The sequence below is a fragment of the Babylonia areolata genome, chromosome 20, assembly GCF_041734735.1.
Source record: "Babylonia areolata isolate BAREFJ2019XMU chromosome 20, ASM4173473v1, whole genome shotgun sequence".
NCBI classification, from domain to species: domain Eukaryota; kingdom Metazoa; phylum Mollusca; class Gastropoda; order Neogastropoda; family Buccinidae; genus Babylonia; species Babylonia areolata.
Genome location: NC_134895.1, coordinates 51,174,134 through 51,201,612, shown reverse-complemented (window position 1 = coordinate 51,201,612; position 27,479 = coordinate 51,174,134). Strand labels below are relative to the sequence as shown.

The 27,479-nt window shown below is 44.2% G+C and overlaps 1 protein-coding gene across 3 annotated transcripts in view; it reads right to left on the bottom strand.

The window, feature by feature from the left end:
- Nucleotides 1–22,636, bottom strand: part of LOC143295151 (transmembrane protein 65-like) — a 57,040-nt gene extending 34,404 nt beyond the window's left edge. The window contains exons 1-4 of one of the 3 annotated variants that reach the window (XM_076606723.1): nt 22,480–22,636; nt 21,665–22,341; nt 20,859–21,012; nt 19,855–19,887 (exon numbers count right to left, since the gene is read on the bottom strand). In XM_076606723.1, coding sequence (XP_076462838.1) covers nt 19,855–19,887; nt 20,859–21,012; nt 21,665–21,802 — 325 coding nt within the window. In that variant the 5' untranslated portion in view covers nt 21,803–22,341; nt 22,480–22,636. Of the gene's footprint in view, nt 1–19,854; nt 19,888–20,858; nt 21,013–21,664 lie in introns of all 3 variants that reach the window. The other 2 variants (XM_076606722.1, XM_076606724.1) reach the window with 2 other exon arrangements.
- Nucleotides 22,637–27,479: the final 4,843 nt, after the last annotated feature.

Genomic DNA, 27,479 nt, shown 5'->3' with positions numbered 1-27,479 from the left:
CTTTTGTTTCCGGTTCTTTTCCAACAACTTTCAGGTGTGCGCGCGCGAACAGCTGAAATGAGAGCTAAAATATACGCACATGGGTTTTATACAAAAATGTTTTAGAGTTATGCATGCGTGTGAATGACTGGTGCGAAAGCACTTTGATTTGTCTCTGCACAAGATTCAGCGCTATATAAATATCATTATCATTATTATTAGTGCCCCCCCGCAAGGTTTTATATTCGGCCCAGTTCTGTGTCCTTAAAATGCGTCTCGCTTTTTCTTCTTTTCTTTTTTTAAAAAAAACAATGACATTCATTTGTGTCACAGGCTAAATAGTTGTTGCTGTTTTTTTAATTGCTACAGATTAATGCTTACTTGTATATTTAATTCCCGTTTGGTTCTGGAAAATATATTTTGATGGACATATAAATATTGAACAATTAACACCAGTCTTCAATGATTTTGATATGACCACACATAAAAATTACTATGAATAAACTGTAATACTGGTCTAAAAAAAAAAAATTTTAATAAAAAAACAAAAATCAAAATAAAACCATGCAAATTTAACAGCGCAGAAAGTAATGGGCACAGTTTATGACAAACTCAAAGAAAAACAAAAACGTTAATTATCAAAATCATTGCGGAACCGTTCATATGCAGGATTTATGTCTTTCACCGATGTGAAGCGAGTCAACAAAGATGATGGGTAGATAAGCTTTCTCGGTATCTACCATCGTGCCCGGTATGGTTTTTCACCACTGGCGGTTAATGTTTACCACTGGCGCGCACACGTGTAGGCCTACCACTGACATACACACATGCGCGCTCGAACAACTGAAATGAGAGTTAAAACAATACGCACATGGTTTTATACACAGGCGATTAAAACATGGTCCCAAACTGTACTGCCCGCTTCCATAAACTTTGGTAACTGCTCATGTGCAACTTTTACTCACTGGCTTCCAATTCAGGCACGCATTAGATAACAAATGTGCTGCTCTTGTTCACTCGTGATTTTGAGGAACAACTCCTATCTGTCCCTCTCTCAGAGCTACACTCTGTCCACTTTCCTGAAAGACGCCTCTGTTAACCCTCTTGCATTCACTCCAGCCACAGCCAAATACTATGAAGAGCTTCTCTATGACAAAGTGAATGCAAGGTGGTTAATGCGGCAAAAATCGTCTGCATCCTCAGACGTGTAAAAAAACAGCAAGAACAAGAATACTCCTTAGAACCTAGAATAGACTGGGGTTTGTTTTTTGTTTTTTGTTGTTGTTGTTTTTCCAAAGAAAAAAAAGTTCGGAAATACAACCGTTGGTGCGACAAGCTTACCAGATACCAGAAACATCCATGTATCGATTTTTGCTATGCATACTCCCTTTGTCATGAAATGCACATGGGCTAAACAAGATGAGAATCAATGGCAAATGCATTACTGCTAAAACTAGAATAAATACACGCACACGCTCTTATTCTCTCTCTGGAAAGGGAGGACTGAAAATTACGTGCACACACACACACACACGCACGCACGCACGCACACACACACACACACACACACACGCACGCACGCACGCGCGCGCGCGCACACACACACACACACACACAGACTAAACACAGGCGGCAATGCACAATGTATGACCTGTGGCTGACAGGCCGTGGAAGCACGAAGCCAGGCGCTGCGCTCCATCTTTCAGCAGTACATGGGATGAGGTACAGCACACATCAATACACACACCGAGCCAAAGCTGAGTCAGTCAGTCTGTGGTGAAGGAGGGAATGTGGAGGTGGAGGTGGTGGTGGTGGTACGATAATGACTGTGATTCGGTGTCTCCATGGCGCCTACGACTTGACGCAGCACGCAACAGAACTATTCACTCACACCCACACTGTAATATTAAAACAATTTTTTTTTAATCAAACTATGTTGTAAACTTGAGAATTTGTTTTCCTTTTTTTTTTCTTTTTTTTTTTTTCAATAATAAATATTCTATATTTACATCATGAATTACCGCAGGCTCACTGCTGAACAGTGCTTTATTCAACAGTGTAATAAATAATAATAATAATAAAAGAAAACGTCTCGGCTAGTCATAAGATTTAAACCGTGTTATATTTCCTTGAAGTAAAAAAGAAGAGTTAGGTTCAAAATCAAGTAATGTTGGAATTGTCGACGACGGTTTTTTTGTGTGTATTGTTGTTGTTGTTGTTGTTGTGAAGAGGGATATTCCAAATCAAGTAATTAAGTATTGTTGGAACTATCGACGTTTTTGTTGGGGATTTTTCCCCCTCCCAAAGCCTAACATCATTACTGTTTTGGAAACTGTCCAGGACAAGGCAAGAGAGCACCTCGCAGACACCAACTTTTTTTTTCCAGTTACACAGTCGACCCGAGCCAAATCTGGTTACATTTTTACACAGGGGACCGCACTGCCCCCAGGCTCTCTCCTCAACAGCACAGTGGAAGATGCGTACAGTACAGTATTAGCCTGCAGGGACCGGGGGTGGTGGTGATGGGGGTGGGGGTGGAGGGAGGAGACCGGTGATCATCACGCTCGTCTGGGCCTGTTAGCGGAATGACTCAGTAATTGAATCTCGCTTTCGCTTGTTCTTAACTTTTCTTTTCTTTTTTTTTTTCTCCCACACATCTAACGGTGTGGGATTGTGCAGCTCGTACATTTACACTTAACGGTGTTAGGTGGTTAAAAAATTTATTTAAAAAAAAAAAAAAAAAAAAAGTGGAAGGAGGAGGGTGAAGCAGCAAATCGATACGTGGATACGACGGGCGCAATAGCCGAGTGGTTAAAGAGCTGGACTTTCAATCTGAGGGTCCCGGGTTCGAATCTCGGTAACGGCGCCTGGTGGGTAAAGGGTGGAGATTTTTTCATCTCCCAGGTCAATACATGTGCAGACCTGCAAGTGCCTGAACCCCCTTCGTGTGTATACGCAAGCAGAAGATCAAATACGCACGTTAAAAATCCTGTAATCCATGTCAGCGTTCGGTGGGTTTTGGAAACAAGAACATGCCCAGCATGCACACCCCCGAAAGCGGAGTATGGCTGCCTACATCGCGGGGTAAAAACGGTCATACACGTAAAAGCCCACTCGTGTACATACGAGTGAACGTGGGAGTTGCAGCCCACGAACGCGGGCGAAGACGAAGAGAAAAGAAGATACATGGATACTGTATGTTTGCACATCTTTCATTCCATTTTTGTGTGACAGCAAGCATCTCTCTCCCTCTCTCTCTCTGACTTTTTTTTTCCCATTGAGGGCTGGGTGTAAAAAAGCAGCTATGCTAACTCCACTACCATCGTGAAATAAAAATTCGCTTCGTTTCGTTTCTTCTCTGTCTGTCTGTCTGTCCTCTCTCTCTCTCTCTCTTTCTCCACACAGACTTGCGTGCGTATGTGTGAATATGCGTGCGACAGTGCCTGCACTATGCGCGTGCGTGTGTGCGTACGTGCGTGCGAGCCGGTGTGCGTGCGTGCATGGTTTCTCAGTCCTGATCTCCTTCGGTCCACCATCTGAGACCAACACTACGAACCGGAAGGCGAAAACAAGCAGCCGTGGTCCTAATTCGACACTTTTTTTTTTTCTTAAGGTTTCCTTTCTCTGTGCGTGCCCGGAGCCCTGTGTACATGACTGCGTCATGTCACGAGGCCAGAGGGGGTATTACAAAGAACAAACAGTGACACAGACTCTTCATCACCGTATCGATCGCGCGCGAGACTCGCGTTACCAGCTGCCATCCGACTCTGGAGGGGGGAAGGGGGAGAGCGGGTGGAGGGAAGGGGGGGGGACAATGGGGGGGTAGGGGGTGGAGCTAAGAGGGAGGGAGGGAGAGCGGAAGCCAACGTTCCCTCCCCACAACACACACACACCACTTTCCGCGGTTAAGTTCCATCTTCCTCCTTGTTGAGCGGGAGGAGAGTTATTTTGGGACAACCTCGTTTCACGGCCATTCTCCTATTGTCTTGCAGCTTCCCCTTTTCCTTTAATCTGTGTCGGTCGGCCCACCGATCCACAAGTATGCCTCTGTCTCTCTTCCCCTCTCTCTCTCTCTTTGTCATGAATAATAATTATATCATCATCATCATCATTATTATTATTATTATTATTATTATTATCATAGTAATTAATGACTATAAAAAATAATTTAAAAAAAAAAACCCGTTTCGATCTCAGTCTTCCTCTCTCAGTCTCCCCCTCTGCCCCCGCCCTCCACTACCACCACCCTCTCTCTCTCTCTCTCTCTCAGTCTCCCCCTAACCCCCTCCTACTGACCCCCACCCGCCCCCCTCCCTCTCCTATGTTTCCATTAATTCTGATGATTGGTGAAGCACGCTCTGCGAACACCTCAGTGTACAGAGCGGGTGAGGATGATGATGAAATCAGAAACAAAATGAATGTTTTCTGACGAGGGGAGAGGGACCGAGTCGGCGGACAAGCCAACCAGCACTGGAGCGGACAGTGACACACACAACTACCCGGCCTGTGAGAGGAGCACTACATTATTGCATTTTGTTTCGCACTGAGGACCGTGCAAGCTGTTACGATTATGCACTTCAGTCGGCTACCGCAACATCTGCTTACCGTCATTTGTGTGTGTGTGTGTAGGAGGGGGCGTGGGGGGTAGGCAAAACTGAAATACAGGGAGAGAGAGAGAGAGAGAGAGAGAGAGAGAGAGGCAGACAGACAGACAGAGACAGAAACAGACAGAGATAGACAGAGAGAGAGGACAGATAATTACACATTCAAATACATTTTTAACAGCAAAACAGAACAAACGTCTTGCACGTTTTTCAGCTCTTGTGATAAAATATACTGAACATAATTGTGTCCTTTGTGGCATTTGTATCGGTCATATGGAAAGCTCAGAGAGAGAGAGAGAGAGAGAGAGAGAGAGAGAGAGAGAGAGAGAGAGAGAGACGGAAACAGAGACAGAGACAGAGAAAAAGACAGAGACAATCAAACAGGCAGACAAACAGACAGACACAGACAAACAGAGAGAATGGGGCAACAACTGGATTCAACTTTCCAAAAACAAGGATTTTTTCTTCTTCAAATTTTGGTTTTCATGTTAAAAAAAAAAAACTCCAACAAAACTAAGATCTACCGACAACCTCTTCTGTAGGTCAGAACACTGACTCTCCACCACAAACAGAACCTCATCAGTACTGACTCCAGAACCCCATCAGTTCGGACTCCCCACCACAAACAGAACCCCATCAGTACTGACTCCCCACCACAAACAGAACCCCATCAGTACTGACTCCCCACCACAAACAGAACCCCATCAGTACTGACTCCAGAACCCCATCAGTACTGACTCCCCACCACAAACAGAACCCCATCAGTACTGACTCCCCACCACAAACAGAACCTCATCAGTACTGACTCCAGAACCCCATCAGTACGGACTCCCCACCACAAACAGAACCCCATCAGTACTGACTCCTCACCACAAACAGAACCCCATCAGTACTGACTCCCCACCACAAACAGAACCCCATCAGTACTGACTCCACACCACAAACAGATCCCCATCAGTACTGACTCCACACCACAAACAGATCCCCATCAGTACTGACTCCACACCACAAACAGAACCCAACCAGTCAAACAGAACCCCATCAATACTGACTCCCTGCCACAAACAGAATCCAGTCAATACCGACTCACCACCACAAACAGAACCCCATCAGTACGGACTCCACACCACAAACAGAACCCCATCAGTACGGACTCCACACCACAAACAGAACCCCATCAGTACTGACTCCCCACCACAAACAGAACCCCAGTCAATACTGACTCCCTGCCACAAACAGAACCCCATCAGTACTGACTCCACACCACAAACAGAACCCTATCAGTACTGACTCCCTGCCACAAACAGAATCCCATCAGTACTGACTCCCCACCACAAACAGAACCCCATCAGTACTGACTCCACACCACAAACAGAACCCCATCAGTACTGACTCCCTGCCACAAACAGAACCCCATCAATACTGACTCCACACCACAAACAGAACCCCATCAATACTGACTCTCCACCACAAACAGAACCCCATCAATACTGACTCCCCACCACAAACAGAACGCCATCAGTACTGACTCCCCACCACAAATAGAACCCCATCAATACTGACTCCCTGCCACAAACAGAACCCCATCAGTACTGACTCCCCACCACAAACAGATCCCCATCAGTACTGACTCCACACCACAAACAGAACCCCATCAGTACTGACTCCTCACCACAAACAGAACCCAACCAGTCAAACAGAACCCCATAATACTGACTCCCTGCCACAAACAGAACCCAGTCAATACCGACTCCCCACCACAAAAAGAACCCCATCAGTACTGACTCCCCACCACAAACAGAACCCCATCAATACTGACTCCCCACCACAAACAGAACCCCATCAATACTGACTCCCTACCACAAACAGAACCCCATCAAAACTGACTCCCCACCACAACCAGAACTCTGTCAATTTTCAATTCATGTTGTTTAGAGCCCAGCCGACCGTTTAGGCCATCTCAGGGCTGTTACCACGTTTCAACAAAAAAATCTTCTCAAAACTGTAAATAAAATATCTTATTTAAAATTTTTATGTTTACAGCCCAGCCAGCCACTTAGGCCATCTCAGGGCTGTGACCACAACATGTCAATACAGACTCCCAACAGAACCCCATCAATACTGACTCCCTGCCACAAACAGAACCCCATCAATACTGACTCCCCACCACAAACAGAACCCCATCAAAATTGACTCCCCACCAAACAGAACCCCATCAATACTGACTCCCTGCCACAAACAGAACCCCATCAATACTGACTCCCCACCACAAACAGAACCCCGTCAATACTGACCCCCCACCACAAACAGAACCCCGTCAATACTGACTCCCTGCCACAAACAGAACCCCATCAGTATTGACTCCCCACCACAAACAGAACTCTGTCAATACAGGCTCCCAACAGAACCCCATCAATACTGACTCCCTGCCACAAACAGAACCCAGTCAATACCGACTCTCCACCACAAACAGAACCCCACCAATACCGACTCTCCACCACAAACAGAACCCCATCAGTACTGACTCCCCGCCACAAACAGAACCCCATCAATACTGACGCCCCACCAAAACAGAACCCCATCAATACTGACTCCCCACCACAAACAGAACCCCATCAGTACTGACTCCCCACCACTAACAGAACCCCATCAATACTGACTCCCCACCACAAAAAGAACCCTATCAAAACTGACTCCCCACCACAAAAAGAACCCTATCAATACTGACTCCCCACCAAAACAGAACCCCATCAGTACTGACTCCTCACCACAAACAGAATCCCATCAGTACTGACTCCCCACCACAAACAGAACCCCATCAGTACTGACTCCCCACCAAACAGAACCCCATCAATACTGACGCCCCACCAAAACAGAACCCCATCAATACTGACTCCCCACCAAAACAGAACCCCATCAGTACTGACTCCCCACCACAAACAGAACCCTATCAATACTGACTCCCCACCACAAAGAGAACCCTATCAATACTGACTCCTCACCACAAACAGAACCCCATCAGTACTGACTCCACACCACAAACAGAACCCCGTCAATACTGACTCCTCACCACAAACAGAACCCCATCAGTACTGACTCCCTGCCACAAACAGAACCCCATCAGTACTGACTCCCTGCCACAAACAGAACCCCATCAATACTGACTCCATACCACAAACAGAACCCCATCAATACTGACTCCCTGCTACAAACAGAACCCCATCAGTACTGACTCCCTGCCACAAACAGAACCCCATCAATACTGACTCCACACCACAAACAGAACCCCATCAATACTGACTCTCCACCACAAACAGAACCCCATCAGTACTGACTCCCTGCCACAAACAGAACCCCATCAATACTGACTCCATACCACAAACAGAACCCCATCAATACTGACTCCCTGCTACAAACAGAACCCCATCAGTACTGACTCCCTGCCACAAACAGAACCCCATCAATACTGACTCCACACCACAAACAGAACCCCATCAAAACTGACTCCCCACCACAACCAGAACTCTGTCAATTTTCAATTCATGTTGTTTAGAGCCCAGCCGACCGTTTAGGCCATCTCAGGGCTGTTACCACGTTTCAACAAAAAAATCTTCTCAAAACTGTAAATAAAATATCTTATTTAAAATTTTTATGTTTACAGCCCAGCCAGCCACTTAGGCCATCTCAGGGCTGTGACCACAACATGTCAATACAGACTCCCAACAGAACCCCATCAATACTGACTCCCTGCCACAAACAGAACCCCATCAATACTGACTCCCCACCACAAACAGAACCCCATCAAAATTGACTCCCCACCAAACAGAACCCCATCAATACTGACTCCCTGCCACAAACAGAACCCCATCAATACTGACTCCCCACCACAAACAGAACCCCGTCAATACTGACCCCCCACCACAAACAGAACCCCGTCAATACTGACTCCCTGCCACAAACAGAACCCCATCAGTATTGACTCCCCACCACAAACAGAACCTCTGTCAATACAGGCTCCCAACAGAACCCCATCAATACTGACTCCCTGCCACAAACAGAACCCAGTCAATACCGACTCTCCACCACAAACAGAACCCCACCAATACCGACTCTCCACCACAAACAGAACCCCATCAGTACTGACTCCCCGCCACAAACAGAACCCCATCAATACTGACGCCCCACCAAAACAGAACCCCATCAATACTGACTCCCCACCACAAACAGAACCCCATCAGTACTGACTCCCCACCACAAACAGAACCCCATCAATACTGACTCCCCACCACAAAAAGAACCCTATCAAAACTGACTCCCCACCACAAAAAGAACCCTATCAATACTGACTCCCCACCAAAACAGAACCCCATCAGTACTGACTCCTCACCACAAACAGAATCCCATCAGTACTGACTCCCCACCACAAACAGAACCCCATCAGTACTGACTCCCCACCAAACAGAACCCCATCAATACTGACGCCCCACCAAAACAGAACCCCATCAATACTGACTCCCCACCAAAACAGAACCCCATCAGTACTGACTCCCCACCACAAACAGAACCCTATCAATACTGACTCCCCACCACAAAGAGAACCCTATCAATACTGACTCCTCACCACAAACAGAACCCCATCAGTACTGACTCCACACCACAAACAGAACCCCGTCAATACTGACTCCTCACCACAAACAGAACCCCATCAGTACTGACTCCCTGCCACAAACAGAACCCCATCAGTACTGACTCCCTGCCACAAACAGAACCCCATCAATACTGACTCCATACCACAAACAGAACCCCATCAATACTGACTCCCTGCTACAAACAGAACCCCATCAGTACTGACTCCCTGCCACAAACAGAACCCCATCAATACTGACTCCACACCACAAACAGAACCCCATCAATACTGACTCTCCACCACAAACAGAACCCCATCAGTACTGACTCCCCATCACAAACAGAACCCCATCAATACTGACTCCACACCACAAACAGAACCCCATCAGTACTGACTCCACACCACAAACAGAACCCCATCAGTACTGACTCCACACCACAAACAGAACCCCGTCAGTACTGACTCCCCACCACAAACAGAACCCCGTCAATACTGACTCCCCACCACAAACAGAACCCCGTCAATACTGACTCCTCACCACAAACAGAACCCCATCAGTACTGACTCCCTGCCACAAACAGAACCCCATCAGTACTGACTCCCTGCCACAAACAGAACCCCATCAATACTGACTCCCCACCACAAACAGACTCCCCACCACAAACAGAACCCCGTCAATACTGACTCCCCACCACAAACAGAACCCCATCAGTACTGACTCCCCACCACAAACAGACTCCCCACCACAAACAGACTCCCCACCACAAACAGAACCCCGTCAATACTGACTCCCCACCACAAACAGAACCCCGTCAATACTGACTCCCCACCACAAACAGAACCCCGTCAATACTGACTCCTCACCACAAACAGAACCCCATCAGTACTGACTCCCTGCCACAAACAGAACCCCATCAGTACTGACTCCCTGCCACAAACAGAACCCCATCAATACTGACTCCATACCACAAACAGAACCCCATCAATACTGACTCCCTGCTACAAACAGAACCCCATCAGTACTGACTCCCTGCCACAAACAGAACCCCATCAATACTGACTCCACACCACAAACAGAACCCCGTCAGTACTGACTCCCCACCACAAACAGAACCCCGTCAATACTGACTCCCCACCACAAACAGAACCCCGTCAATACTGACTCCCCACCACAAACAGACTCCCCACCACAAACAGAACCCCGTCAATACTGACTCCCCACCACAAACAGAACCCCATCAATACTGACTCCCCACCACAAACAGAACCCCATCAGTACTGACTCCCTGCCACAAACAGAACCCAGTCAATACCGACTCCCCACCACAAACAGAACCCCATCAATACTGACTCCCCACCACAAACAGAACCTCTATTGGTACTGACTCCACACCACAAACAGAACCCAACCAGTCAAACAGAACCTCAATCAGTACTGACTCCCCACCACAAACAGAACCCCATCAGTACTGACACCCCACCACAAACAGAACCCAACCAGTCAAACAGAACCTCAATCAGTACTGACTCCCCACCACAAACAGAACCCAACCAGTCAAACAGAACCTCAACCAGTACTGACTCCCCACCACAAACAGAACCCAACCAGTCAAACAGAACCTCAATCAGTACTGACTCCCCACCACAAACAGAACCCAACCAGTCAAACAGAACCCCATCAGTACGGACTCCCCACCACAAACAGAACCCACCCAGTCAAACAGAACCTCAACCAGTACTGACTCCCCACCACAAACAGAACCCAACCAGTCAAACAGAACCCCATCAATACTGACTCCCCACCACAAACAGAACCCCATCAAAACTGACTCCCCACCACAAACAGAACCCCATCAATACTGACTCCCCACCACAAACAGAACCCAACCAGTCAAACAGAACCTCAATCAATACTGACACCCCACCACAAACAGAACCCCATCAATACTGACTCCCCACCACAAACAGAACCCCAGTCAATACTGACTCCCCACCACAAACAGAACCCCATCAATACTGACTCCCCACCACAAACAGAACCCCATCAATACTGACTCCCCACCACAAACAGAACCCCGTCAATACTGACTCCCCACCACAAACAGAACCCCATCAATACTGACTCCCCACCACAAACAGAACCCCATCAATACTGACTCCCCACCACAAACAGAACCCAACCAGTCAAACAGAACCTCGATCAGTACTGACTCCCCACCACAAACAGAACCGCACCAACGGGATGCCCCACGACATGGCGGGGACGTGAGTTAGTTCCCCCTGTAATGAAGACGCACACTGAACAGGGAGAGGCGACAGCAGCTGGCACCCACCACGTCCCTGGAGATGACAGGGCACACACCTCTGGCACCATTACCCCCCGATCAGCGGGGTAGGACGTCAGAGCCTCTCCGCTGGCACGCCAGTTCTGCGGCGAGACTGGTCGAAAGCCTGCAACTTTTGAAACGGAAACTTTTTCTCCTCTCTCTCTCGGTCTGACCCGTTTTCTATCGAACTCCAATTATCACAAAGCCGTGTGCAACAACGGAGTTACCTATATCTGAAGAGTAAAAAAAAAAAATAAAAAAAAAGAAGAAAAACAAAAGAAAGAAAAAAAATCATATGCCAAGAAAGTCAAATGTATTTGTTTAGTTTGCCCTCAAGTATGCTGTTCGTGTGTATTCTGCAGTGAAGATTATAGAGACTGACAAAACGGGAGCTGCAAAAAAAGAGAATGTATTGTGTGTGTGTTTGTGTGTGTGTGTGTGTGTGTGTGTGTGTGTGTGTGTGTGTGTGTGTGTGTGTGTGTGTGTGTGTGTGTGTGTGTGTGTGTGTGTGCACGCGCGTGCCTGTGCGTATGTGTGTGCGTGCGTGCGTGCATGCTTGATCGCAAACGCAGGTTATAATCGATTTAAATCAGATACCTTTCTACTATCAAGCATCACAAAAGCTTTTCTTTTCATTCCACCTAAAGAAGAAATCTCGATAAACCATCAAATCTTCTGGAGGTTAAAAAAATCAAATGATCTTTGTAAAAGAAGAAGAAAAAAAAATGAATAAAATGAAATAGTTCGCGGTCGAAAATCTGGATCGTCTATTTAATTGTGCTCTCACTTCAGTCACACACCTGTCCACAAACAATAAACATGCACTAACGTCCCGAAACATGAGACGCATTCAGTACATGGTAATGCACAGAAGGCCCTACTCATAATGACTTACGGACCACTTCGTAAATATTACACACACTCACAGACAAAAACGCAAGAGTCAATATAAATCGATCACAATTTAATTTCATTATTAGTTTCTCGACCAGTTTCAAACAAATCCGTGAATGAAAACTTAGTGAAATTCCCGGTTTAATGTTACGCCCACCCCGGGTTTCACAGGCCAGAAACACGATCTTTACAATAGACAACGTCAGACGCGGGTGCGACTACCGCTGGCGCTGATGCAGACCAGTCGAAGTATGCGACATCATCGACCGAGCCAACCTCTTGAGCGTCCTGTGAGGGGGTTCGGCCGCCGCTCAGTCCTGTAGCAGAGCCTGGAACATCTGGGTGGGGTGTCCACATGAGGTGACTGTTTCAAAACCACTCGCCACCCCCTGAACACCCCTGGGGATCTCAGTGTGGCTGAAATCAGGTGGACGCGCTGGTCAGTCCCACCCTGCCGACTTAACTGATGCTGCCGCGGGAACTGAGCCGTAACCTACATGTGCTTGGTGCAAACGGATGTTGTTGTGTCAGTTACAGAACAGAACCACGACCTGCGGTGCTGCTAGAACCGTGTTGGGGAAAAAAAACACACCAAAAAAACAAACAAACAACCACCTCCTGTCTGAGGCCAATGCCAGTGCAGGGAATGTGGGGGAGAGGAGGGAGGTCGGTGGTTCAGACCTAAGCGACCATTCTATGAAAGGCTCTAACACGTGCGTCATGAAAACACTCTGGAACAGATTCGAACTCTTCCGTCCGGTCATTGAAAATAAGAGTGTTTTAAACAAACTTTATGCAAAGACACACAAAAGCAGCTAGTGAATGCCAAACTCAGAAGTGAAGAGCACCATGACCCAGAACGTGTTGCCTTAACTGCCCGTGGCAGATGACGTCGATACCAGGCCAGTCGAGCAAAACGATGTGATCGGATTGGCGAAGGCAGGGCTGCTGGTCGATGGCGGATTGTCTGGTCTCTGACGCTGCCAGCTGCATATAGTTAACTCCCCCCTCTTCTTACTCCCCCACTCCACCCCAACACACACACACACACACACACACTGACACAGTATCAGTATCAGTAGCTCAAGGAGGCGTCACTGCGTTCGGACAAATCCATATAGGCTACACCACATCTGCCAAGCAGATGCCTGACCAGCAGCGTAACCCAACGTGCTTAGTCAAGCCTTGAGAAAAAAAAAATAAAAAAAATAAAAATAAAATAAAATAAACAAAGTTAAGGAACACAGCAAAAGACCAGGGATCTTTGATGCATTTAATGAGCAACCCTAATCAGACCATATACTTTTTTCTTGTTTAACCTTATCACAGCTAAACACATGCATTCTGGCATTAACTTTAGATGTATGATTCCACTTTAATTACAGGATTTTTTCCTGCTTATACAGGCCAACTCATGAAGTCTTACTTTCGTTAATTTTTTTTTTTTTTTAAATAAAATAAAATAAAATAAAAATTATGCAGCAAGAAGAAAATCACTGAGGGGGATAGAGATGTGCAAGAAGAAAAAAAAAGCACGCAGCAAAAGAGAAGGAAGACGCTCACAAAGACGCACACAAAGGCAGAGCAAATGGGAGACAGACACAGGGCCATGGGGAGCACACAGAGACGACGAAGTGGACTCACTGACACACTGACACACACACACACACACAAATCTTCTCCCCCTTCCTCTCACCGCATTAGCAGTGTCTTTTCCGTTTCCAAAAGAACTTTTTAAAAGATGACTCTGTCCTGCTGTCTGGGTGGAGGATCTTGGCCTTCGTTGGCAAATGGGCCTCCCAGTATTTGAATAAGTAAGTGGCTTACTGGAAGACGTCTGGTAACTTTCCGCTCAACTACTCCCATCATACAAAGTCTTACCACGGCTCGCTCTCTTCAGAACCCTCAATGCTTTGACATAAAAAATACCCTCAGCCTGGAAAAGTTCACTGAATTGTGACTGGAACTGAAACAGCTTTCTCCTGTAATGCACTTTCTTTTTTCGGAATTCGGGGAGGTTTGGGGGATGAGGCGGGGCAGGGAGGGGGGGGGAGGTGACGGGGAATGGAGAGGTTAAAAAAAACAACCTTCGGATTTAGAGGCTTTGAAAATGATGTGAGCACTTTAGTTTGTGGAAAAACATTAACGTAATGATGATGATGATGATGATGATGATAACAATAATAATAATATTAATAATAATAATGATAAGAACAACAACATTCCAAAGAGCATTCCTCTTTTATCACAGTTTACAAAGCTTTATGTGTGACAAAATAACAATCATTAATAAGCACAAATGGTCCACCCTCATCTCTCTTTCTGTCACACACACACACACACACACACACACACACACACACATTGACACACCCTACCACTCCTTCTCCCACCAACCCCATTCCTCTGACCACAATGGCAGTGGCTTTTCTGTTTCTGAAGGAACTTTTAAAAAGATGAATCTGTCCTGCTGTCTGGGTGGAGGATCTTGGCCTTCGTTGGCAAATGGGCCTCCCAGTATTTGAATAAGTGAGTGGCTTACTGGAAGACGTCTGGTAACTTTCCACCCAACTACTCCCATCATACAAAGTTTTACCACGGCTCGCTCTCTTCGAACCGCTGTCGTCGTCGTCTCGACAGCACGGCTAGATAAATAATCCTCAGGGCTTTGACATAAAAATACCCTCAGCTTGGAAAAGTTAGCTGAAATGTGACTGAAACTGCAACAGCTTTCCCCCTGAAAACAGAGTATGGCTGCCTACATGGTGGAGTTAAAAAAAAACAAAACGGTCATACACATAAAAGCCCACTTGTGTACATACGAGTGAACAACGAAGAAGAAGAAGAAACAGCTTTCTCCTGTAATGCATTTATTTTTCTTTGGAAGTGGGTTGCAGGAGTGGGGGTGGGGAGTGTGGGGGGGATGGAGAAATTAACAAACTTGATTTAGACACTTTCACAATTGTGCCAGACCCTACGTTTGATATGTGGTGGTAGCAACAACATCAACAACAATAATAATAATATAATGATAATAATAATGATAACATTCTATTGCGTACCTCTCTTTTAGCATAGTTTTCAGAGCTTTATGCGCTATAAACTGTTAATCATTCATGAGCGCGAATTCATGAGCTCTTTCTCTCTCAGTCTCTGTCACACACACACACACACACACACACACACACACACACACTTTAAAATAAAGTCATGGGGAAAAGAATTTTTTTTTTAAATCTATAAAAATCATTCCTAATTTTCCCCTCTGCTTAATACTCTTTCCCCTGCCCTTATCCCTCCCAAAAGGAGAAAATCTCCATATATATATATATATATATATATATATATATATATATATATATATATTAATGTTGTATTTAAACATGAAACCACTTTTAAAATAATGAAAAATTAAGCCCAAATATGTTTTTTTTAAATTTCAAAACAAATTTGAATTCCAGTTGTTTTAAGCCCAACCAATCCCACATAATAAATAAATGAATAGATTTTTTAATATATATATATATATATATATATATATATAAAGAATATATACATACATATGAAAGAAAAAGATGAAACAGACAGGGCATGTCCACTCGTAAAACTATTCTTACCGATGTGAAACGGAGTTTACTTCTGTTTCTGAGAAAACCAAACCCGATGAAAAGTGTCCTTCCTTAACTCAAGCACCAGAAACAGAAACTGTCTCAGGTGGAAGGAACACAGCTAAAACGGGTCTTCAAAGAGTCTTTAACTTACAGCTTTATTGGTTTCATTACAGGTGTCGTGCTAATCACAGCAGTTTGAAATCCATGCTCATCACGAAACACATTCCATGCATCTTCGATCTGCACCATCCGGATTACCGGTAAAAACGCGTAAGAAAGCGAAGGCCTGCGTGCAGCCTACAGATAACGATTTCTATTCTGTTTCCACATTACAGTTTGAACGGAATCCCTAAAGGCCAGTGCATATCTACTGGGTGAATTTAGTTCGATCGTGTTCAGTTTTGGATGTTCCGTATTTCTTGCCTTATCTTTTACACACGATTCATTGACCATCATTGGAGTTAAACATGTTCATGGAATAGTATGCTATTGTGTGACCTTTTAAATAATCAAAACAAAAATATGCAGGCTTATTTGTGACATTCTTGGCATACAGGTGGCCAACAACTTCAAGGCCTTGAATACCAACGTGATCTGCAGAAATCCGTGCAGGCTTGATCTATGTAGCCATAATTATTTTCGTACATGATGGGCGGAATCAATGAATCGAAATGAAAAAAGAAAAAGTGAAACTACGGACATTCTAAAATAAGAAGAGAGGAGAACAAAGAAAGTTGGAAAAGGTTTATCAAAGTGTTATTCTTAAAAATAAAATAAAATCCGCAATAACAAAACCATTTTTACAATTCCCAGGCAACTAAAACTATCGGCAGCCAATCCCGGCCGGAAGGACGGACGATAAGATTCACAGGCTGCAGTAAACTGTCAAAGTGTGTTCGAAGTCAGGAAAACCGAACCAGCATGAGGTCCTTTGATGTGAATGGCGTGTGGCCCACGCCACCCCCACCCCTCCACCCTTACCATCAACCCCCACTTCACCGCCCCCGCCCCATCCCGCCACACTCACCGTCGTCATTGCTGTAGAAATCACGACATGTGATAGTGTCTATTCTGGGTGCTGTAAATGCCAGAGGAAGTGTTTCTCAAGCTTTTCACCCTTTCTTGTATTACAACGCCTCTGCTGGTTCACAATGGGCGTGATGTGTATGTGACAGCTCTTGCTCAGAGCCTGGAACTCGATCTTGTGTGGAGGCGTGTGTGGGCAAGTGCCCATACAAAAGTGCACGGACGGATTTGCGCACTCTGCGCTCATGGATGCGTATACACGTACACGGGCACACATAAAACACGTCATTCAGGCCTCAGAAAAAGTATCTGAAACTCGTTCTGAGTTCAAACCGAGATTGACGGGAAAAGAAACGAACGTTTGAGTATTTCTTCCTTTTTTTATTTTCTTATAAAAAAAAGGGGGGTTGGGGTGGGGGGGCGGGGGGGGGGAAGAACACACACACACACACACACACACACATATATATATATATATATATATAATTTTTCATGTACATGCATTCGTGAAGGTGTCATTCTTCGGTGTTCGAGATCTGATTTGGAATGGCCAAATTTATATTAGAGGTCTGAAATATTTAATCATTTCAGCCGTAAAGATCAGTTGAGCACGCCACCCCCACCCCCACCCCCTTTGTAAATGTAAAAGGAACTATCACTACAATCACGAAACAATTTCACCGAGGAATATTCCAAGCAGTGCAATAATACCTTCTGCCACAAGAACCTGAAACCGAAATCCCCAAGTGCCTCAATCAACAAGCCTCCAAACCAGCTGACGACGGACCCCTGCACTATTCCCTCCTGACACAAGCTAGGCCACGATGTCACAAGCCATGACAGCAGAACAAGGCTGACGGCGAAATCCTCGCCAGCTTCTGAGAGCAACTGACAGCCAGACACAGAAAGTGACAAACGGCCCCAGGCGATTCCTCTGGGACCAACAGAGAGTCCTCTGCATCCAAGAATATCGCAAAAGTGGCAGGTCGAACGTGGAACGGTATTGCGGAAATAAGCATTGCTCGGCGAGTTAAACATTGCTGGAATAATTCTGCTCATCGAAGTACGGAAATAAGCATTGCTCGGCGAGTTAAACATTGCTGGAATAATTCTGCTCATCGAAGTAAACCATCCGGATATTATGTATGATTGATTGTACTGCGTGTGTGGCTCTGTGTGTGTGTGTGTGTGTGTGTGTGTGTGTGTGTGTGTGAGAGAGAGAGAGAGAGAGAGAGAGAGAGAGAGAAAGGGATCGAGAGGAAAGGCACACACTAAGTGTGTGCACATGCATCTGCGTGTGTGCTTGGATATTCATGTGCAGGGGCATGCCCATGTGCCATATTCTCATTTGCAGTAGAAAGAAAGTGGCATATTGATGCACATACTAACACAAAGCTGAGGTAGATCTCATCATCTTATTACTATGAAAACCATCAACTTTATTACATTACACAAAAAGCCTGACTATCGGGTGCACACAGACTCACACAAAACAATGACATCTGTAATCAAACTAAAAGGGCAGAACCAAACCTTCATATATAAAAACAATCAACCCTTGAATAGAAATGAAAATGAACATGCAAATATGTACATGTGTGCATTTAGATGTGTTTGTGTTGGGGGCCGGGGGTGGGTGGGTGGGGGGTCTTTGGGTGTGTATGTGAGTATGTGTGTGTGTGCATGCGTGCGCGCTGTGTGTATGTATGCACATACAAACATGTGTACATGCATGTGGCTGTGTTCTGAGGGCAAATGCCCAAGTGTCCCTGCAGACTTATTCTCAAGTCAGAGATTTTTTTTTCTGCCCCATCATCTGCACCATTTCAGTGGCATTACTCCCACACCATGCATTCCAATTCCCCCATACATCGCCACAGCCTGGTTTGTCTGTCACAGTCCCAGTGTCGGCAGTCCACAGGGAACCATCAATCATGATCACCAGGAAGCCACACACCAGAGGAGACCCTGCTCAGCAGCTGAGTCACGTCAGTGGTATTCAGTAGTGCCTGTTCTGATTTAACATAGTTAAGACACCACCTACGAAGCTCCCTACTTAATGGCTTAGTCACAAAGCCAGACTGAGTGAACATCCCTCCCAGAGTGGTGACTGCCAACATGTTCCTCCAGCAACAGCACCCTATGAATCTGCTGGCACTGAAGACATTAACAGGACTCACCCCAAGAACAGAAGTGGAGGAGTATCGAAACTGAGGACACCATGAGAGCAGGGCATGAAAGGCCACATAACTTGGGACTTACTTATACTGATAATGAAGGAGGAGGACGACGATGATGATGATGATGCAGCTATGGAGGTCCAAATAGGTTTGGGACTTTGTGACAATGCTGTACTCTACACTTCCTGTCATAATGATATCCTGGAGTCAACCAGGCCTGAAAGATACAGACACTTGTAGTGTTGGCCAGGAAATAAGAGCAACACTGAAAGACGCATATGCTAAGAGGTTGAAACTTGACTGTGTGGTGCCAGTCTTCCTATTTAAATTTTACGCCCATAGCATACTCATCAATTTAACATCAATCCATACTGTGTGATTTTCTACAAAATATATATTCTACAAAGCGAAGATAAAGCAGAAGCATCATCAACAGAATCTGTCAAAGGTGTAAGCAGCAACTACATGCTATTGCTAGCAAGCATCAGTAACAAAGCATGATAGCTTGTTCTATGTATGAATTCAATGAATGAGCACTGTGGTATACTGATCTATTATGTACATATGTATATATTACACTTCAAACACATACCACACTTGGCTTACCTCTGTAAGTAAAGTTTATGTTGTGTTTCAAGTCTGTGGATGTAAAAACATTGTATCAAGTTCCATCACTTATCAAGTCATACCCAGTCATTTATGACGAAGTATCACATTTGTTGCACACCTGTAGCTCTGTAATTTGTAAACTCTTTCTCTCATTGTCATATCATTTTATTAGCTTCCAACTTTTTTTCTCCCCCAAGAAGTTTCTCCTCAGGATTAGAAACACAATGTTTATTATAATCATAAATAATCATACATATTAAGCTGAGATTATTTTGGTCTTTTACTTAACAACCAATCATTCCGTACATGGATCATTCAAAATACTTCTCCAAAACAGCAGATTTTATTCCTGTTCCATATTAGGAGACATGACAATGTGCAACGGCCTCTCTAGTCCCTGTCGGATGGTAGGACCCTTTAAGGAGTGTTTCTGGGTTGGCGTACATCCCTTTAGAGTCAGCACTCCACTGTCCCCATTAATAATCTTTGATTTTTGAGCCATGGGATCTGAAAGACCCCACCCCCACCTGCCCTACAAAGTCTCTATGTTTGTGGGAGCTTTTTGGAGAGGACCTATCAAAGGTGTGATTTTTAACTACTACAAGTACAACTATCAAGAACACACATTTAATTAAAACAAGGAGCACCAAGAATCAGTCTGAATTTAGCCTCATGGAAGAGAAAAACAGAGAAGAGCATCAAAAAATGAAAATGACACCCGAAGTTTGTAATTCACACACAAACACACGCACACACACACACACACACACACACACACACACACATGCACACACACACTTCAGTTCAAAAGCTAGAACTTCAAAGAGAGAAAACAAAATTACAACTGGGACAAAATACATGACATTCAGTTTTCTTGCTTTTCAGTGACAATAAAAATGACTTAATTCACAGAGGAGAAGAAATTTAAACAAGGTTGTCCTTAGAATGTAGGAATTTTCAATATTTTAGCTTTTCAGTGACAACAACAGAACATTACTTACCACTGCTCTTTGCCCCAGTGAACTTGTGCAGTTCGGTAAGAAGGTGTTCTCGCTCCTCTTGACTCAGTGCAAAAACAAACTCCCGTGCTGCCGCCTCATCATACAGCTTGGGACCATGAATGTCTCGATACATTGTGACAAATTTGTTTGGAACCTGAAAATTTATATGTAAGATGAACTTGTGTGTGTGTGTGAGAGAGAGAGAGAGAGAGAGAGAGAGAGAGAGAGAGAGAGAGAGAGAGAAAGACCATGTGTGTATGTGAGCATGTGTGTGTGTGTGACTATGTATCACTGTATGTGTGTATATCATGTGTGTGTATGTGTGTGTGTGTGTGTGTGTATGTGTGTATCACTGTATGTGTGTATATCATGTGTGTGTGTGTGTGTGTGTGTGTGTGTGTGTGTGTGTGTGTGTGTGTGTGTGTGTGTGTGTGTGGTCTGTCTGTCATCATCAAACATTTGATGCTGGCTGCAATTCATAACATGTATCTGTGTAATCCTCTCTCTCTCTCTTCTATCTCTCTTATTGCAGAATGGAGAGATGGCACAGCAATTAATCACTGAAAATTGCTTTACAAGTTTATCTACGTAATCAACAGTCATTATCTACACTAATACAGACACAGACACACACACACACACACATGACAAAAATCAGCATTACCATTGGTACAAGAAGTAATTTGAATGATAACCTTTATCAGTAGTTCTAGGGTAAAAAGAAATAATTACATATTGAACTTGTGAAAACTTATTTTTCAATGTATCTGACAAGTTCATAAAGAAATATGTAGTTGTTAACTCACCGTATCATGTGGAAGCCATGTATGTTTGTGAAGAAGAGGTAGATTCGTTGCATGGTAAACACGGGCAAGTTGACTCAAAGGAAAATGAACGTTTCGTTTCACACATCTTTGACAAATCCTCATTGCTGCTGAAGCCATTGTAAATACTGGAAGTGCCTGGATTTTCAAAAAGTGTTATTTATAAAGCTCCAAATGATAATCTTGTCACCAATTTCAAAATGTTTGTAAGATCATTTCATTCAATTTTGCTGAAATATGGATGTAAAACACAAGCATGTTGTCCAGTTCAGTTCAAGTTGCAATCAGTTTTCAAGATAATCACATTATATATTTCTGTTATTGTCGTGGTGTTCCATCACTTCCATGCATTAAACTTTGAAAGTATGAAATATATTATAATTCACTATGTCCTTTTAAATTGTTTTCAAATGCTGTATGTTATAAACAGTGATATAATCACCACATTTTATTTTTCTTCATATCAATTTGTTAAACTTTCTCATTTCGACTAAACTTTTAACTGATACTGATACTTTAAAGTGTCAATAGTAAACATTGTACAAGTTTCCCAATTCAGTTGTTAGTCCGTTTTTAACTTTTTTTCAAAAGTTGTTACAATTTGTTATCAAGTTTCCACTTCTCTTTTCTGATGAAAATCTCACTTCTCCATGCGAAATCTGTGGGTGTAAAGTGATGACTGACTCGATAATGCGAGACGCCACAACGCCCACGAAACGAGCATGACGTTTGCGCAAACACCTTCAAAACTGAAACCTTCGACCCACTGAATGTCAAACGAAGAGAGGTGCCTGTACCGGTATCAGAGCTACTCGAAGATGTCAGTTTACCAGTCTCACTTGCTTTTGTTACCACATAGAGTACTGGATCGATCCCCTCGCTTTGAATGCCACTCAATGAGGCCGGTAGCGTCGTCTGCTACTGGTTGTCCTCTCCGAGTGCAGACGACGTCTCTTTTCGACCTGTGTTCTGCTCGCGGTGCAGCAATACCAGTGATGTCCCTTTCGAGAATAAGGGAGATGTTATTGGCTAACTTTTTAATAAAATAATGTAGACGTCTTCATCATAAACATTAACTTTTTTAAAGCAGATTTAAGAAGGGAAACACCATTACATTTTCTACCTGTACGTTGCAGCAAATTTCCCCACATCCCATTCCGCACTTTCTGTAACTGTTTTTCTCCCCTGTCCCTCCGCACCCACGCCCTCCCGTGCAAAAAATAAATGCGACAGCGTAGTCAAGCCATTAAAATTCTGACCATATCCCGTTTACATTAAACGGAAAATACACGTGTATAAGAAATAATCCAATGGCCATGACCTGCGTGTAATGTTACAAGGAGATGTCCAATTTTGTGTTAAAAAAAAGAAGAAAAGAAAAAGCCAGAACTGTCTGAGCAATGTACCAGGCTCTGTTGTGTTCCGCCACTGAAGATTCACAATGCTTTTAATTGTGTTTTTCGCTGCCCCACTGGTCCGCACTGTTTCAATGGTGTTACACTTGCGCACTCATCTCTCATCCCAAATGCCTCACATAGAAAAAGAATTACCACCAAGACCGACTGGCGAAATTTGTCTTCGAATGTCAGTTATCAGTCAGTCTTCATATACTGAAATGTCACGTCTGCCGAGTTGTAAACCCGGCTCAGTTAAACTTTTATGTGACATTAAGGTATTCTATTCGAAAGAAGATCTATTGTATTCTGTACACAGCCACATCTCATACCAGACCACCATGACTGACTGCCGTGGGTGCACTTATGAGGCAAAACACTCATACCTAGTGGAGGAAACCGTGCCATGCACTCTGATCGGTCGTCAGTGAGTCACTGTGCAGTCAAACCGGTCGTGATCATACACTAATATAATAATTCAGCGTACAGGGTTGTGTTCAGATGTGCCTGTTCTGGTTTCCGCATACGCATCACTGTGACACCATGCACCACCGACCAAGCCTCAGTCTCACTGTCAACTGAATTCAGGTCATGAGTATGTGTCGCGTGCGCACGTGCACACACTGGTACGACACGCGCGCGTGCACACACACACACACACACACACACAGAGAAACACACAGTTCTACAAAGGGTGGAACTGAGCCCGAGGAGTGACGTCATGCAATGAAGACAATCTATGGGCCCTTCTCGAGAGAACGCCGAAGACAACATGCAGTTATCGTGAAATAAGACATATCCAAATAAGATACAGTGGCCGACGCGCGGCGTTTGAACAAAACGGCATAATATTCCATGCATGTAATGGAGATATATCTTAATTTGGTACTCCAGCTTTAGATCCCAGATCTAAATAGAGTATGCAACCATGAAGTATATATTATGTTGCTGCGTAATCAGTCGGCACAGTGGCGTAATTCAAGGGAAAAAAGACAAACAAAAAACCGCCAAGCACAACTATGGTATTCACGCATTGCAACTGCTACAAAGTTATTGTTGCGAAAAGTGAGTGACAAATTATATGCGTGTTGTGGATCACGGCTTTTGCGAAACGAACGTTTTCATGTGGTCCGATTGGCCCACGGTCCCATGCACGTGCACGCGCGTCGGTGTGTGGTGGTATTTTGTGTTCGAGTGTGTGTGCATGTGTGCGTGTACGTGTGTGTGTGTGTGTGTGTGTGTGTGGTGTGCACGCACGTTTTGTGTATGTGTGTGTGAATGCATGCGTGTTTTGTGTGTGAATGCACGTCTGCGTATGTGAGCGAAAGTAAAATGTGCGTGTTTGTCTGTGCGTCGATCTCTGTGTGTGTGTGGTGTATGTTGTTGTGTCACCGTGTGTAATTGAGCGACGACAAAGTGTGTGTGTGTGTGTGTGTGTGTGTGTGTGTGTGTGTGTTTTCCAAGACTGAATCTAGTTTTGTTGGTGTTTGTTATTCAAAAGCAAATCGCAAATCGCTCTCTGATGATGACACGCAGAAGAGTTTGATGGATCAACACAAAACAGGTGGCCATGTGAAAAGGGTTTGTTTTTTTTCTTTTCTTTTCCCTTTTTCACAGCGGTGGATGAAATCAAGATGGTGGCCAGGTTACTTTATTTTTCCCTCCGATTTTTGTCATCAGATACATCGGCTGTGTCTCAGTTTGAATTGTATTTTCTTTCTATCGTTCGTGAGAGTATTGTTTGTGTGTGGCAGTGACTGATAACAATAACAACTATGTGAGCCAGAGCCAGACCACGGGCATTCTAGCTACCCATTACCCCCAGGCTCCAACTGTGGGGTGGAGACCACCACAATACCCACCTTACACTAGTTACTGTCCCTATTCACCCACAGACCCTGAAGACCTGGACAGGAACTCACCACTAACATTGGAAAAAAAGGGGGGAAGGAAATAAAAAGTCACAATATCAGACGCCTATGAAATATGAATAACAAAATCTGTGATTTTTTTTTTTCTAAAATATAATTTGTTGGTAAAAATGATGATACTGCTGCTCGGGTTGGGGGGTATGGGGGGAGGGGGGTTTAGATTTTGGACCATGTGACCGGCTGTACTCAATTCTTCATTTCATAATTGATATATTGATATGACGTCCACCCAGCCCGAGAATTACAGACAAACGTCCGCAGTGTTGGTCAGGAAACTGAGCAACACTCCCAAAATAAGCATCCATTAAGTGGACGTGGTGCCCATAATCTTTCCCATTAGAACCCCTAGCACACTCATCTCCAGGTGGGCACATTGTTTTAATGATGGAATATTTGGAAGCTTGTATTTTTTCTTCCCCAACCCATGTATTGTTGGATGATTAAAAAAAATATCTCTTCTTCTTTTTTTTTTTTTTTTTTTTTTTTTGAAGCAGAGCTAGAACTTGAGTTGAAATTCTGCAACAGTTTTTATAAAAAAAATAAAATAAAAAAATAAAAAACAGTTACAAAGATAACAAAGTCATCAACAAACAATAAACATTCAGAACACTGGGTACACACACTGGAATGATGAAATGTGTAACAGATAGAACACCGCCTGTGGTACACACACTGGAATGATGAAATCCATAACAGAACACCGCCTGTGGTACACACACTGGAATGATGAAATCCGTAACAGATAGAACACCGCCTGTGGTACACACACTGGAATGATGAAATCCGTAACAGATAGAACACCGCCTGTGGTACACACACTGGAATGATGAAATCCATGACAGACAGAACACCACCTGTGGTACACACACTGGAATGATGAAATCCATAACAGAACCCCGCCTGTGGTACACACACTGGAATGATGAAATCCATAACAGATAGAACACCGCCTGTGGTACACACACTGGAATGATGAAATCCATAACAGAACACTGCCTGTGGTACACACACTGGAATGATGAAATCCATAACAGAACACTGCCTGTGGTACACACACTGGAATGATGAAATCCATAACAGAGCACCGCCTGTGGTACACACACTGGAATGATGAAATCCATAACAGATAGAACACCGCCTGTGGTACACACACTGGAATGATGAAATCCATCAAAGATAGAACACCGCCTGTGGTACACACACTGGAATGATGAAATCCATAACAGATAGAACACCGCCTGTGGTACACACACTGGAATGATGAAATGTGTAACAGACAGAACACCGCCTGTGGTACACACACTGAAATGATGAAATCCATGAAAGATAGAACACCGTCTGTGGTACACACACTGGAATGATGAAATCCATAACAGAACACCGCCTGTGGTACACACACTGGAATGATGAAATCCATAACAGACAGAACACCGCCTGTGGTACACACACTGGAATGATGAAATCCATAACAGAACACCGCCTGTGGTACACACACTGGAATGATGAAATCCGTAACAGATAGAACACCACCTGTGGTACACCCAGCTTGTGCAGGAGTTGACAACATGAGCTTGAATGTCTTGTCCTGCCAAGAAATTGTTTGTGTACTTGAAGCTTGGGTCATGCATGAAGGTCTGAGAGAAAGCTGTATTTTCAGGTGGTGATAAGGCGTTTTTTTGCTGTTGTTTTTTTTTTCTAGATCAAAGAAGACTGTTCATAAAGGTGTTGCATGTGTACAGCAGTTTAAAAAAAACAAAAGAAGAGAAAGAACAACACATAGTTAATGGTGAGTTGACGCTTTCTGAAATCACACTTTTATTCATATTGCAGGCCATCAGTATCCAATTTCTATGGAAGTTAAAAGTAACTTATATTTTCTGCGACCTTACAGAGACACCTGGTGACTAGTAAAGGGTGGTAGTTTGTATATATTTGCCAGGTTTGATAATTTGTGTGTAGGGCTCAAAACGTTAGTTGGGCCTCCAAATTCAAATAGGGCCTTTTCAGACAGTTCGGAGATTGGGTTTCTGGATATCATTACAGCATGAAGTAATGTTTTTCTTCTGTGTCAGCTGAGTATCTAGAAGGTATGAAGAAAAAATCATGCACAACCAGAATCTACCATGTCTCACCTCGTAAAAATTAATAATGTATACCCTTATATCATAAATCATTGATAACAGGAAGTGTGCAAACTTGGACTTTTAAGATTTGTTTCAAGTACACAGACACACACACACACACACACAAACACAGAATGCACAAGCACACACACAATCACGCATGCACACACACACTCACACACACACACAGACACACATACACAAACACACACACAGGGAGAGGAGTCGGAAAGATATCATGTCAACATCAAAGTGTTTCCTCCTGTACAAATGAAAACTTGTTCTCAATAAATGCCTTAAAAGAGACAGGCTGAAACAAGACAGTGTCAAACTTTTCGAACACAAAAAC